This window comes from Rhinatrema bivittatum, chromosome 7 (assembly GCF_901001135.1).
Source record: "Rhinatrema bivittatum chromosome 7, aRhiBiv1.1, whole genome shotgun sequence".
Lineage (NCBI taxonomy): Eukaryota > Metazoa > Chordata > Amphibia > Gymnophiona > Rhinatrematidae > Rhinatrema > Rhinatrema bivittatum.
In genome coordinates this window covers 256,710,808-256,725,721 of record NC_042621.1, presented here as the reverse complement: position 1 = coordinate 256,725,721, position 14,914 = coordinate 256,710,808, and the positions used below count along the sequence as shown (strand labels likewise).

The 14,914-nt window shown below is 48.4% G+C and overlaps 1 protein-coding gene across 1 annotated transcript in view; it reads right to left on the bottom strand.

Moving 5' to 3' along the window:
• Positions 1-14,914, bottom strand: part of GOT1 (glutamic-oxaloacetic transaminase 1) — a 118,525-nt gene that overhangs the window by 32,719 nt on the left and 70,892 nt on the right. Inside the window, exon 5 of the mRNA XM_029610100.1 lies at positions 13,480-13,584. Within this exon, the coding sequence (XP_029465960.1) occupies positions 13,480-13,584 (105 nt within the window). The remainder of the gene's footprint in view (positions 1-13,479; positions 13,585-14,914) is intronic.

The window sequence follows — 14,914 nt, the reverse complement described above, 5'->3', positions numbered from 1 at the left end:
ACATCCTCTTCAGTAAACACTGAAGCAAAGAAATTGTTTAATCTTTCTGTGATGGCCTTATCTTCTCTAAGTGCCCCTTTAACCCCTCGATCATCTAATGGTCCAACTGACTCCCTCGCAGGCTTTCTGCTTCAGGTATATTTAAAAAGGTTTTTACTGTGAGTTTTTGCCTCTACAGCCAACTTCTTTTCAAATTCTTTCTTAGCATGTCTTATCAATCTCTTACATTTAACTTGCCAGCGCTTATGCTTTATCTTATTTTCTTCTGTCAGATCCTTCTAATTTTTGAATGAAGATCTTTTGGCTAAAATAGCCTCTTTCACCTCACCTTTTAACCATGCCGGTAATCATTTTGCCTTCCTTCCACCTTTCTTAATGTGTGGAATACATCTGGACTGTGCTTCTAGGATGGTATTTTCTAACAATGTCCACACCTCTTGCACACTTTTTACCTTTGTAGCTGCTCCTTTCAGTTGTTTTCTTTTTGTCTCATTTTATCAGTTTCCCTTTTGAAAGTTTAGTGCCAGAGCCGTAGATTTACTTACTGTCCCCCTTCCTGTCATTAATTCAAATTTGATCATATTATTATCACTATTGCCAAGCAGCCCCACTACCATTACCTCTCTCACCAAATCCTGTGCTCCACTAAGAATTAGATGTAAGATTGTTCCCTCTCTCATCTGTTCCAGAACCAATTGCTCCATAAAACTGTCATTTATTCCATACAGGAACTTCATCTCTCTAGCACGTCCTGATATTACATTTACCCAGTCAATATTGGGGTAATTGAAATCTAAACAAAGAAGAAGCAGTCCCTTGCACATCCGCAAGTAACAAAGAGCACTGGTGCAGGCAGAAACTTATAACCACCAAGAATTTCCAGTAAATCTTGTTTTAATGTTCCAAACACTTTCAAAATCACTTAAAATGGCAACTCCGTAAAGCATAACATCAAATTTCAGCAGTCCCCCGACACGGTCCCGTGTTTCGCTAGGCTGCATCAGGAGGGACCAGAGGCATGATTTTATCTATAAACATAAAACAAATGTACACAATAGAATGGTGGGAAAAGGCTACATCAACTACAAAGTAAGCTTTTTAACATACAATTCACATACCTGTAATAGCGTTGTATGGAGCGCGAGCGCCCTCACAGGTGACAGGTATTTAAAGAACAGAAAAGGCGCGAACATAGAGGATCTCGCGAGACCTGTCAGTCACCCTATCTGTCAAACGTCAGCGGCTCCATCCCCTCAGTCAAACAAGAACCATTCTATATCTTTATTAAGACCTTTTGGAAACACTGTATCCAAAGTGAAGATCCATCTCTGTTCCCTCCTTCCGAGAATCTCGGGGAAATCACCACCCCGAGATGGGCGGCGAACCACTTCAATTACTGTGAAGGAGAGGTCAGAGATGGTGTGGCCCTGTTGGGCCCAGTGAGACACCAGGGGCTCGTCCATCCGCAGGGAACAAATATTAGAACAATGTTCTATCATTCTAGTTTTTAACATCCTAGTGGTTTTACCGACGTACAAAAATGGACAGGGGCAATTGACGACATAGATGACTCCTTTTGTCATGCAGTTAGACTCAGAACGGAGCTTAAAAAACCTGCCGGAGGTGGGATGTGTAAACCCAGAGGAGGCAGATGTGTGGCTGCACAGTGCAGTGTCCACATGGTCAATGGAGGCCACCCGTACCGCTAGTCCTGTCAATAATTGGCAGTGCAGTATGTACCAGACGGTCACGCAAATTTTGGCCCCGACGAAAAGTGAAACGTAGAGAACTGTGGAAAAGTGCTGTAAGTTCTAATGAAGACCAGTGATGCCGAATCATACTGGCAATGATCCTACCCATGATTGAAAAGGGTAAAATACAGTTGTTGGCACCATCATCTGAATTCGTGGGTGAAACGAATAGCCAATCCCTAATGGGTATACAAAGCCCTCTTAAAGGCTTTCTTAACCACTTTAGTGGGATAGCCACGTTCCAAAAAGCGGATCGTCATATTATGTGCTTGCGACAAAAATTCTGCTCGGGTGGAACACAGGCGGCGTAACCTTAGAAACTGCCCCGTGGGTATATTGTCACGTAGGTCTTAATAAAGATATAGAATGGTTCTTGTTTGACTGAGGGGATGGAGCCGCTGACGTTTGACAGATAGGGTGACTGACAGGTCTCGCGAGATCCTCTATGTTCGCGCCTTTTCTGTTCTTTAAATACCTGTCACCTGTGAGGGCGCTCGCTCTCCGTACAACGCTATTACAGGAATGTGAATTGTATGTTAAAAAGCTTACTTTGTAGTTGATGTAGCCTTTTTCCACCATTCTATTGTGTACATTTGTTTTATGTTTATAGATAGAATCATGCCTCTGGTCCCTCCCGATGCAGCCTAGCGAAACACGGGACCGTGTTGGGGGACTGCTGAAATTTGATGTTATGCTTTACGGAGTTGCCATTTTAAGTGATTTTGAAAGTGTTTGGAACATTAAAACAAGATTTACTGGAAATTCTTGGTGGTTATAAGTTTCTGCCTGCACCAGTGGTCTTTGGTAATTGAAATCTCCCATTATTACTGCACTACCAATTTGGTTAGCTTCCTTAATTTCTCTTAGCATTTCACTATCCATCTCTGCCTGAGAGGTGCTCTTGACCAGCCAATTGTCCAAAAAAGGGTAAACATGCACCCCCAGCCTGCAAAAGGCTGCTGCTACCACGGCTAGGCATTTTTTAAAGTCTTGTGGGGCTGACCTGAGCCCAAACAGCAACACCCGATACTGGAATTGCTGTTTTCCCACCATAAATCGGTTTACTTCCAGTGACTGCAGAAGATCAATGTGGGAATATGCATCTTTCAAAATGAGGGAGTATAACCAGTCCCCCCCCCCCTTTTTTTTTTCTTTTTTTAATAAAAGGGGGATCAAGCTGCCCAGGGAAACCATCATGAATTTTTCTTTTTTGATAAATCTGCTCAAGGCCCTTAGGTCTAGGATGGGATAGAGTCCTCCTGTTTTCTTTGGAATCAGGAAGTACCTGGAATAAAATCCCCTCCCTCTTTGCCCTGGGGAAACAGGCTCGACCACTCTGGCCGTTAAAAAGGAGGAGAGCTCCATTAGTAGTACCTATTGATGCACTACCGCTCCCATAATGGGCTCAGAAGGCAATTTGGCAGGGCATCCAGTTTTGACAGACAATGGAAACAACCCACTGGTCTGAGGTTATACTGGGCCACTGGTTCACAAAGAACCGCAGCCTGCCCCTGATGGACGGATCCATCGCCCCGGCTATGAGTAAAACAAAGTTACTTACCTGTAACAGGTCTTCTCCGAGGACAGCAAGATGTTAGTCCTCACACTATGGAGCCCGGCACGGAAAACTTCTGTCAAAGTTTCCAGAACTTTGACTTGGCATACTGAGCATGCCCAGCATGCCCTATACCACGTGTCCACACAAGGTCCCTCTTGAGTCTTATAACATAGAATTAGATTGAAAATAACAAAAAGGAGAAGCCCAACTCCATGGGATGGCAGCCGGGTTTCATGAGGACTAACATCCTGCTGTCCTCAGAGAACACCTGTTACTGGTAAGAAACTCTGCTTTCTCAGAGGACAAGCAGGATGGTAGTCCTCACACATGGGTGAATACCTAGCTACAGGCTGCTCCCCAACACAAAAGGGGACCAACAGGCACAACAACAACCGTGCTGTTGGCAACAGAGGGGGAGACAGCCTGAACCCAAACAAAGGGTCCTAGGCAGGGAGAGTTCGGTTCTACCCCTCAAAGAGATTCCGAAGGACTGAAGAAGGACCCCAAGTGGATGCATGGTATAGGGCATGCAGACAGAAGTTTTCCATACCAGGCTCCATCTGATGATGTTACCTGTGTGTGAGGAGTCCAATCCTGCTTGTCCTTGGAGAACTGGACTATGCTCCCTACGACCCAGTCAAAACCCCATCCCTGGAATTAACTGAAGCACTGGCTGAGCCTTGGGAGCTCTCTGCTGCTTGGGACAGCCATGGGAGCTCTGATGCCATTGATGGGAGTGAGGGGGTGGAGGATAGTACTTCCTCTAGTGAAAGAAAGACTTTTTCTGCCCTGATCTTACCAACCTCCTAGCAGAGGAGGATGGGTCCAAAGTGCTGGTGGAGAGTTGTTGGAGGGTTTCATGAAGGTCCAGGAGCTGAGCCACCGCATCCTTCACCCTATCTCCAAAGATATTCTCCCAAGTACACGGCATGTCAGCAAGTCTTTACCTCCGGTCAGAGATCTGAGGCCTGCAGCCATGCCATTCTGCGGGTGCCGATTCCCGCCACAGTGACCCTAGATGCCATTTCGAAAACATTGTAGGTTGCTCGGACCTCATGTTTTCAGCACTCCAGGCCCTTATGCAGCAGCAACATGAGGGTGTCCTGCTGCTACTGAGGCAACTCCTCAGCCACCTCCTGCACCTGCTTCCAGATGTTCCACGAATACTGGCTCATATAGAGCTGGTAGGAAGCTGTGTGGGCAAAGAGCATGGCTCCCTAAAAAACCTCTCTCCCAAGAGCCTTCCTCCTCCTGCTGCAGGGACTCCAGCCTCTACCTTTGCTTTGCCAGGCTTGTCCCTCCTTCTAATGCCACCAATGAGTGCTGCAAATGTTCTGCTGCTGCTTCCAACAGCAGAAGAGACATGCTTGCAGCGGCATGCAGATCACTACCGCTCCCTTCTCCATCGCGGCCTGCGGCAAAACTAGGAGTGATGCTAGCAACACTCCTAGTTTCATTCTTAGCACACTTACTGCCCTTCTCCATAAGAGTCGTGCTTCAGGCTGGGCTACTCTCCCTTTCCCCCTTTTTCTTTTTACTCACTGCGACTTCAGGGAGGTCAGATAACCTGAACAACTGGCTGCCTTGGGGTTGGATAAGCCGACCTTCGGAAGCTGTCATGCTATGGGTGCTCCCCCATTCGGCCCAGGCTTCCAGGGGAATCAACCTTGAAGAAGGCCATTACCCTGGAGCCTGTCTTGCCTGCTGGACCAGAGTAAAGCAGAGTTGCTTACCTGTAACAGGTGTTCTCCCAGGACAGCAGTATGTTAGTCCTCACAGATGGATGACATCATCAGATGGAGCCCTGTCACGGAACACTTTTGTCAAAGATTCTAGAACTTTGAATGGCACACTGAGCATGCCACCATAAGAACATGCCATACTGGGTCAGACCAAGGGTCCATCAAGCCCAGCATCCTGTTTCCAACAGTGGCCAATCCAGGCCATAAGAACCTGGCAAGTACCCAAAAACGAAGTCTATTCCATATAACCATTGCTAATGGCAATGGCTATTCTCTAAGTGAACTTAATAGCAGTTAATGGACTTCTCCTCCAAGAACTTATCCAATCCTTTTTTAAACACAGCTATACTAACTGCACTAACCACATTCTCTGGCAACAAATTCCAGGGTTTAATTGTGCGTTGAGTAAAAAAAGAACTTTCTCCGATTAGTTTTAAATATGCCCCATGCTAACTTCATGGAGTGCCCCCTAGTCTTTCTACTATCCGAAAGAGTAAATAACCGATTCACATCTACCCGTTCTAGACCTCTCATGATTTTAAACACCTCTATCATATCCCCCCCTCAGTCGTCTCTTCTCCAAGCTGAAAAGTCCTAACCTCTTTAGTCTTTCCTCATAGAGGAGTTGTTCCATTCCCCTTATCATTTTGGTAGCCCTTCTCTGTACCTTCTCCATCGCAATTATATCTTTTTTGAGATGCGGCGACCAGAATTGTACACAGTATTCAAGGTGCGGTCTCACCATGGAGCGATACAGAGGCATTATGACATTTTCCGTTTTATTCACCATTCCTTTTCTAATAATTCCCAACATTCTGTTTGCTTTTTTGACTGCCGCAGCACACTGTACCGACGATTTCAATGTGTTATCCACTATGACACCTAGATCTCTTTCTTGGGTTGTAGCACCTAATATGGAACCCAACATTGTGTAAATATAGCATGGGTTATTTTTCCCTATATGCATCACCTTGCACTTATCCACATTAAATTTCATCTGCCATTTGGATGCCCAATTTTCCAGTCTCACAAGGTCTTCCTGCAATTTATCACAATCTGCTTGTGATTTAACTACTCTGAACAATTTTGTATCATCTGCAAATCTGATTATCTCACTCGTCGTATTTCTTTCCAGATCATTTATAAATATATTGAACAGTAAGGGTCCCAATACAGATCCCTGAGGCACTCCACTGTCCACTCCCTTCCACTGAGAAAATTGCCCATTTAATCCTACTCTCTGTTTCCTGTCTTTTAGCCAGTTTGCAATCCACGAAAGGACATCGCCACCTATCCCATGACTTTTTACTTTTCCTAGAAGCCTCTCATGAGGAACTTTGTCAAACGCCTTCTGAAAATCCAAGTATACTATATCTACCGGTTCACCTTTATCCACATGTTTATTAACTCCTTCAAAAAAGTGAAGCAGGTTTTTGAGGCAAGACTTGCCCTGGGTAAAGCCATGCTGACTTTGTTCCATTAAACCATGTCTTTCTATATGTTCTGTGATTTTGATGTTTAGAACACTTTCCACTATTTTTCCTGGCACTGAAGTCAGGCTAACCGGTCTGTAGTTTCCCGGATCGCCCCTGGAGCCCTTTTTAAATATTGGGGTTACATTTGCTATCCTCCAGTCTTCAGGTACAATGGATGATTTTAATGATAAGTTACAAATTTTTACTAATAGGTCTGAAATTTCATTTTTTAGTTCCTTCAACCCTGTGGCCACATGGGGTCCCCCTTCAGTCTCGTTTTATAGCAGAAAAGTACGTGCGAAAAATAAAACAACAAAACGGAGGCGAACCCAACTCGTGGGGTGGCGGATGGGTTTTGTGAGGGCTAACATCCTGCTGTCCTGGGAGAACACCTGTTACAGGTAAGTAACTCTGCTTTCTCCCAGGACAAGCAGGATGGTAGTCCTCACACATGGGTGAATAGCAAGCTGCAGGCTGCTCCCGGAACACCCTGGGCCAACAGACACCCAATAACGTGCAACAAGCACAACAGGGGTGCTGTTGGCAACAACGGGGGCAGCCTGAGCATCATACTGGGCCCTAGGTAGGAAGAGTTGGGTTCTTACACCGGAAACAGATTATGGAGGACAGACTGACCAAAGACGCTGTCCTTTCGATCATCCTTGTCCAATCAGTAATGGGCCACAAAGGTGTGGAGGGAGCTCCACGTCGCAGCCCTGCAGATTTCGGCAATAGGGATTGCCCAGAAGCGTGCTATTGATGTCGCCATGTCCTCACTGAGTGCACTTTCACTCGGCCCTCAAGTGGAAGGCCTGCTTGCTGGTAGCAGAAAGCAATACAGTCCGCCAACCAATCAGACAGGGTCTGCCTGCCCACCGCAACTCCAAGAGTTGGGTGGACTGCCTGTGGGCAGCAGTGCAGTCTAAATAAAAGGCGAGAGCATGCTTGCAGTCCAAGATATGCAGAGCCTGCACACCTGGATGAGAGTGTGATCTTGGGGGAAAAGGTGGGCAACACGATGGACTGATTTAAGTGGACATCAGTCACTACCTTAGGCAGGAACTTAGGGTGAGTGCGCAGCACCACCCTGTCGTGGAAGAACCTCGTTTAAGGCAGATAGGTCATTAGGGCCTGCAGTTCACTAACTCTACAAGCAGAAGTAACCACTATGAGAAAGATGACCTTCCAGGTGAGGTGTTTGAACGCGCAGGGGCTCAAACAGAGGCCACATGAGCCACGCCAGCACTATGTTGAGATCCCAAGCCACAACAGGGGGATGTAGTGGAGGATTCAGTTGAAGTAAGCCTCTCATGAAGCGCCCTACTAAGGTCTGCACAGAGACTGGGGGGGGGGGGGGGGGTCGCCCACTCCTCGGTGGTAGGCGCTGATGGCACTCAGATGGACCCAGACTGAGGTAGTCTATAGACCAGACTCCGAGAGGCACCTGAGGTAGTCCAAAAGCCTAATTATGGGGCAAGAGAAAGGGTCAAGACCCTTCTGCGTGCACCAAGACGAGAACCTTCTCCACTTTGCTTGGTATGACTTCCATGTGGAAGGCTTATGCAAAGCTACTAGGACTTGCAAGACATTATCAGAAAGGTTAAGGGACTGTAGTATTAGCCTTTCAACATCCGGGCCATTAGGGACAGCAACCGGAGGTTTGGGTGGCGTAGCCTGCCCTGATCCTGCGTGATGAGGTCAGGCGAGGTGCCCAGGCGAATGGGCTCCTAGATAGAGAGGTTGCGGAGAATGGGAAACCAGGCCTGACGGGGCCAATGTAGGGCTATGAGGATCATGGAGCCTTGGTCCTCCTGTAGCTTCACGAGAATCTTGCCTATTAGCAGAAACAGAGGGTACACATATAGGAGGCCCGCATTCCAGGAGTGGGCAAAGGCATCCACGGCCAGGGGCTGAAAGGGAAGTCCCCTGCTCAAGTTGGATTCTCATGCCCACCAGGCGAGGGACAGCTGGAGTGGTTTAGTTATCTGGACCAGTACCGAGAGTTTCTGAGTGGCTTGGTGCCACTGAGACCTCAGGGTCTATTGTGTGACCCTCATGGCTAGGTGGGCCATTGGGATGAAGTGCACCGATGACGCCATGTGACCCAGCAACTTCAGGAGCAGGTGGGCCGAGGCCATCCGCCGCCGACAGAAGGGTCTGGCCAGCCCAGCCAGGGTGGTTATGCATTTGCTGGGAAGGAATGCCTTGGTCACTGTGGTGTCCAGGTCTGCCCTGATGAAGTTCAGTCGCTGGGACAGAGTCAGCTGGAATTTTGGGTAGTGGTAGTTTACAAGGAACCACAGCGACTGGAGGAGGCTCAACGTCACTTTCAAAGAGTGAAGAGTTCCCTCTTTCAAAGAACTCTTGATGAGCCAATCATCCAGATATGGGAACACATGCACCCCGTTCCGGCGCAAATGTGCTCCCACCACTGCCAGGCACTTTGAGAAGACCCGGGGAGCGGAGGCTAGCCCGAAGGAGAGAACCCTGTATAGGAAGTGCCGGTGGCTTACTATGAAGCAATGTGCACATAGGCATCCTGTAGATCTAGAGAGCAGAGCCATTCCCCTTGATCCAGAAGCGGAAGTAGGGTACGCAAGGATACCATTCTAAACCATTCTCTATGGAAGAACCTGTTTAAGGCCCAGAGATCTAGGATGGTATGAAGGCTGCCTGTTCTTTGGGATGCGAAAATACCAGGAGTAGAACTCTTGTCTTGCTGAGCCCGGGGAACAGATTCCATGGCTCTTGACCGTTTCAGGAGTGAGAGTTCCAACTCGAGGGCTGATGCGTGTTCCATGAGGCTCCACACCGGGGAAGGTGGGGAGTCTGGAGGAATACCAAGGAGATTCAAGAGGTAACCATGTGCTACGATGGATAATACCCTTGGTCTGTGGTAACTGGGAACCAATTGTTGATGAATTGGCAGGGACGACCTCCTACAGGTAGGTCGGACAGTGCGGGCAAAGGGGACAGGTTTCTGCTCTCTGTATGCCAGTCAAAAGCCAGCTGTAGGACCAGGCTGGGGGGCTGGCTGAGCTCTAGTCACTCTTTGTTGGCAAGAGTGGCCTCTTAGGGAGGACCGACGCTGTATGAGCATGGGAGGCCGGAGGGTAGTATCTCCGTTGCCTGTAAAATTGCTTCCTGATATCCCTACATGGACCTCTACGGGTTGCCGAAGAGGGATCAGAGGTGGTCCTTGAGTTGGGCCACTGCGCCCCAGATTTTGTCCCCAAACAGGTTTTCTCCTGTACAGGGGAGGTCAGCCAGTTTCTCTTGAACCTCCGGTCGAAGGCTTTTAACCAGGTCCAGCATCTGGCACTAATGCCTGCTGCTGAGACTTGATGCTGTCTCAAAAATGTCATATGCTGCTCTCACTTCATGTTTTCCGGCTTCCAGTCATTTCTGGAGGATGGATTCTAGGGCCTCCTGAAATTGTTGTGAACTCCTGGACCTGTTTCCAGATGTTCCTGTTGTACTGGTTCATGTACAACTGGTATGCCGGTATGTGAGCAATAAACATCGACACAGGCATCTAAGACTCAGTGATCTTTTCCTGGAGGGGCAGAGGAGCAAGGGCGGGTCATTCTGGCCTTTTTCTGGGCTGATTCAACTGCCACCGACTGGTGTGGCAACTGGCTCTTCTGAAAGCCTGGGGCCGTTGTACTAGATAGGTGGCATCCATTTTCCTATTGACTGAAGCACAGAACCTGGGTCTTCCCAGAAACGGTGAAAGAGGTCCAGAAGAACCTCATGCACCAGGACGGCCTTCACCTCCTTAGGAGCATCCACAAACTGGAGGACCTCCAAATTCTTGTGGCGGGCATCTTCTTCAGTTAAAAGTTGGAAGGGAATGGTCTCCACCATTTCCTGGACAAAAACTCGAAGGAGAGATCCTCCGAAGGTGAAGGAGAGATCCTCTGGAAGTGAGCGCCATCTCTCTTCTGGCGGGGAAGGCTCTGACAGAAGGTCCCCGGAGGCCTCCGAGGAATGTTCAGAGGAGGTGGCCTCTTCCTCACTGGCAAACTGCCTGGGTCAAGGAGGGAAGCTAAAACCCAGAGTATGGGGTGCGGGCACCGATGTTCGGTGAGATGGAACCAACAGCGGTGGCGCCAGCATCGAGGGCATTGGGACCTGCGATGGACGTCGGGGCACTGGGAGGCCCGATATTTTATTTATTTATTTAACATTTTTCTATACCGACCTTCATGGTTAAATACCATATCAGGACGGTTTACATCGAACAGGGATAAAAATAATATCCCAGGGACAGGATCCAGCATTGGCAGTACCATCCGTGGAGATGGGCGAGGAGCCGCATCTTCCTCCTCCAAGGAGCCCGGAATCGGGATCAAGACGGGAGGAGGCACTGGTGGTGGGCAGGGCACCGAGGGGCCTGCCGGCATGGGCTGTATCAGCAAGGCGTGTCTAGCACATCCAGCCTTCCAGCAGAGGCTCCAAAATGGAGGGTGCCGGTTCCAATGCCAGTATGGGGGCCAGGGGTGGCGGCTGGGGACCCCGAAGAGCATTAAGCACTGCCTGTTGAACCACGCAGTCCAACTCCTCTCGGAATGAGGGTGCGGGCAAAACCGACCTTGGAGTAGGAGGTAGGCTGGGCATCACCAGAGCGTCCATGGGGGTCCACGTCCACGGGAGTCCGCGGAGGCTTGGTGCCTGGCACCGATATCTGGGGGGGGGAACGCCCTGGGCTCTCAGGTCCAGAGGAGGATGGGGACTCCTCTCCCTGGGGCCTTGGCTGATGCCGCTCCAGTGTCAATGCTGGCACCAGACAGTGATGACCATCCGTGCCAGTGTCTATGTTTCCCACAGTGCTCGGCCCAGTCCTCTGGCGCCGAGGAAGATGATGCAGAAGTCTTCGAGTGTCCCAATGCTGGTGAGGGGCGATCACCTGCTCCTTGACCCTCTCGGCGGGGCTTTGAAGGTTAAGGTCCCGAGTCAGTTTCGTCCCCATGACTCGACGTACCCAGTACCGGAGTCGATGGAGCAGATTGCCTGGAACCAAACTGGTGCTCCATCTTGTCTAGGCGGGTGCACCGGCCTTTGGGGGTCATCTAAGCACAGCTGGGACAACGACGGACGTCGTGGGAAGACCCGAGACACAGGATGCAGACATCATGTGGGTCCGTTATGGACATAGTCCGCGGTCACTCCGGGCACTTCCGAAAACCAGTCACCATGATAAAAAAGGGCAGCATGCGGTTGGTGGCTGTCAACCACTGGGCGGTAGATGCTCGGGAACAGACCACAAAAAAAAAAAGGGAAACAGACTTACCGAGCAACGAAGGAATTGGTTCGCGATGGGGGGACCCCGGAGCAAGGAAAAACTTGAAGAAAAACTTTGAACTGTTCAGTGAGGAAAAAAGTTATCACAGAGCTCCACTAACCGTGAGGCAACAGTTCCGTGGAAAAAAAAAAAAAAAAGACTGAAGGGGGACCCCGTATGGCCATGGGGTTGGTGGCATGTTGGTCATGCTTAGTGTGCCAGTCAAAGTTCTAGAAACTGACAAAAGTGTTCCATGACAGGGCTCCATCTGATGATGTCACCCATATGTGAGGACTACCATCCTGCTTGTCCTGGGATAACTCCGGATGCTCCTCACCATCTGCAGGAGGCAGAGACTACTGACAAATCTCCCTACTGGGCCAGCCTATAGACAACTGATGTCATGGAGAGAAGTCAAATGCTCTGCCCCTACCTGTTGGTAGGAGGGAGAATTCAAAGAATACACTGGTCTGGCAGGAAGATCCGGAACTATCCCATTAATTATAGTTCAACTTGGCATCTTTCACAAGCCCTAAATTAACTTTTGATGTATAATCACAGAGACAATCCAATTGCATTCCATGAATAGAAATACTGAGGTCCATATTCAGCTGCTGTGTGACTTGGCTAGTTAGGCAGATAACTTATCCAGCTAACTTAGCCAATATATTCCGTAGCATGGCTGTGTCACGAAGGGGTAGATTTTCTAAAAGTGCGCCCACGCGTACTTTTGTTCGCGCACCAGGTGCAAACAAAAGTACGCCGGATTTTATAAGATACACGCGTAGCCGCGCGTATCTTATAAAATCCGGGGTCGGCGCGCACAAGACGGTACACATTTGTGCAACTTGCGCGCGCCAAGCCCTGCGCGCGCTGCCCGTTCCCTCCGAGGCCGCTCCGAAATCGGAGCGGCCACGGAGGAAACTTTCCTTCTACCCCCCCGGCACCTTCCCCTCCCTAACCCACCCCCACCTGTGTTTTAAAAGTTATGCCTGCCAGAAGCAGGCGTAACTCGCATGCGCCAGTGAGCTTCTGCTGCGCGATTCCCCGGCCCGGGACCCATTTCAGAGGCCTCGGCCATGCCCCCGAAACGTCCCCGGGCCGGCAAATGTCGCATCAGCCCCGACACGCCCCCCAGAAAGCCCGGGGGACTTACGCACATCCCGGGGCTTGTGCGCGCCGCCGAGCCTAAGAAAAAATAGGCTCGGCGCGCGCAGTGGGGGGGGGTTTTAAAAGGTTGCACGCATAACTTATGCGCGAAACCCTTTTAAAATCTACCCCTAAATATATCTGACTATCTTAATGTCAGCTGGATAATATCTGGCTAACTTTAGGACAGCTCTATGAGCCAACCAGAGTTAGCTAGATAAGTTATCTGGCTAACTCAATTCCCAGTTACAGCCCAGAACATCCCTAATTTAATCCAGCTAAATTATTAGCCAGCTAGAATTTAGCTGGATATGTGACCAAATCTTCATTTAGCCGGAAAACGTCTGAGTTATCTGGCTAAATCCATTTGAATAAGGACCTCCATATTGCAGTAGAAATTTGAAGAACTTATTTGTCCAGTCTATATCCAGAAAATGCTGGCAAAATATAAATAGGTAAACTGTTGTTCTACGAATTGTGTGGCAATCACAGCTGTTTTTTTTTTTTTTAATTGGTCTACCTTCAGGGCTTCTGCAATCTGCTTCCATTCATCTGGGGTGGGGTCTGTTCCAGTTGGATTATGGGCACAGGCATGAAGGAGAACTATAGAGAAATCTGGTGCATTCTGGAACAAAAATTTTTAAAAATCACTTTTCAGTTACTGTGAAAGCAAATAGTCTTCTTGCAGGATAGTGATTATCCATATTATCTACAAGAAAAGCAAACTGATTCACTTTTTGCCCTCCAAATACTTTAAAGGTTGTAAGCCTTTTTAAAACATATTATATTTTAGCCATAGAAGAACATAAGATATGCTATACTGGGTCAGATATGCCATACTGGGTCAGAACAAGGGTCCATCAAGCACTGCATCCTGTTTCCAACAGTGGCCAATCCAAATCACAAGTACCTGGCAAGTACCCAAACATTAAATAGATTTCAAGCTGAAGAAAGAGGCTCTTACCTGTTCTTTTTTTCCTACAAATAATGCCTCACGCTAAAAGAAAGGGGAGACTTAGAGAAGCGAAAGAGGAATCGCCTTCTCTAGACCCGACAGCCTCGCATTGAGAGGTTCTTTCCGGGAGCCATTTCATCTATACCAGATAGCTTGGTCACTGGAAGTGCAGTGCTGGAGCACGCTCTGCCTCCCCTGACCTACGACACCACCTTAAGCCCCGGAGAACCGAGGAGACCTGCTCACCCGGGAAACAGCATGTTACCTTCCGGAACCCCGGAAGCAATGAGGAGCCCTTCGGCGTTAAAACTGACTGAAGGAGGTCTTGCAGACCGGGAGAAGAGTCAGCGAGAGACCCGTGGGCTAGAAGGAGCAGTTGGACTAAGCCCGGAAAGAGTCATGATAACCTCGACTCCGGAGTCCTCGCAGGGAACCAGGAAGAAGGAGAAGCCATCACGGCCAGAAGGTAAAGGAGAGATCGTGAGCGTTGAGGAGGAATTGGGATACAGTCATTTGGAAGCCTTAACTGCAGGTTTTTCTATACCTACTCCAGAAACAATAACATTACAAGGGATATGGGCAATTTTAAAATCTATTGAATTGCCCATTAAAAGTTTGTCAGTAGTTACAATAGAAACCAGGAATCAAACTATCGTAAATAACAACTTATTTCCAATTATGGGAAAAAGGTTGAAGAGTTGGACAAAAAGGTGTCTGTGGTTGAAAATGTACAGCAAAAATTGATAATATCAGATAACATAACTATCAGAAGATTAGAAACTGTCGAAAATGCTCTTAGGGCCCATAATTTAAGGGTCCTGAATTTTCCTGTTATACCTATGCTTTCTCCATTGGCGTTATTTCGAAATTACATGAAACAAGTTCTCAAAATACCAGAAACTGCTTTACTTATAATTACTAAGATTTTCTACTTGCAACAGCGGACACAGACTGAAGGGTTGGAAACAGCAGGAACTCAGATACCTTCAGTGGACTTATC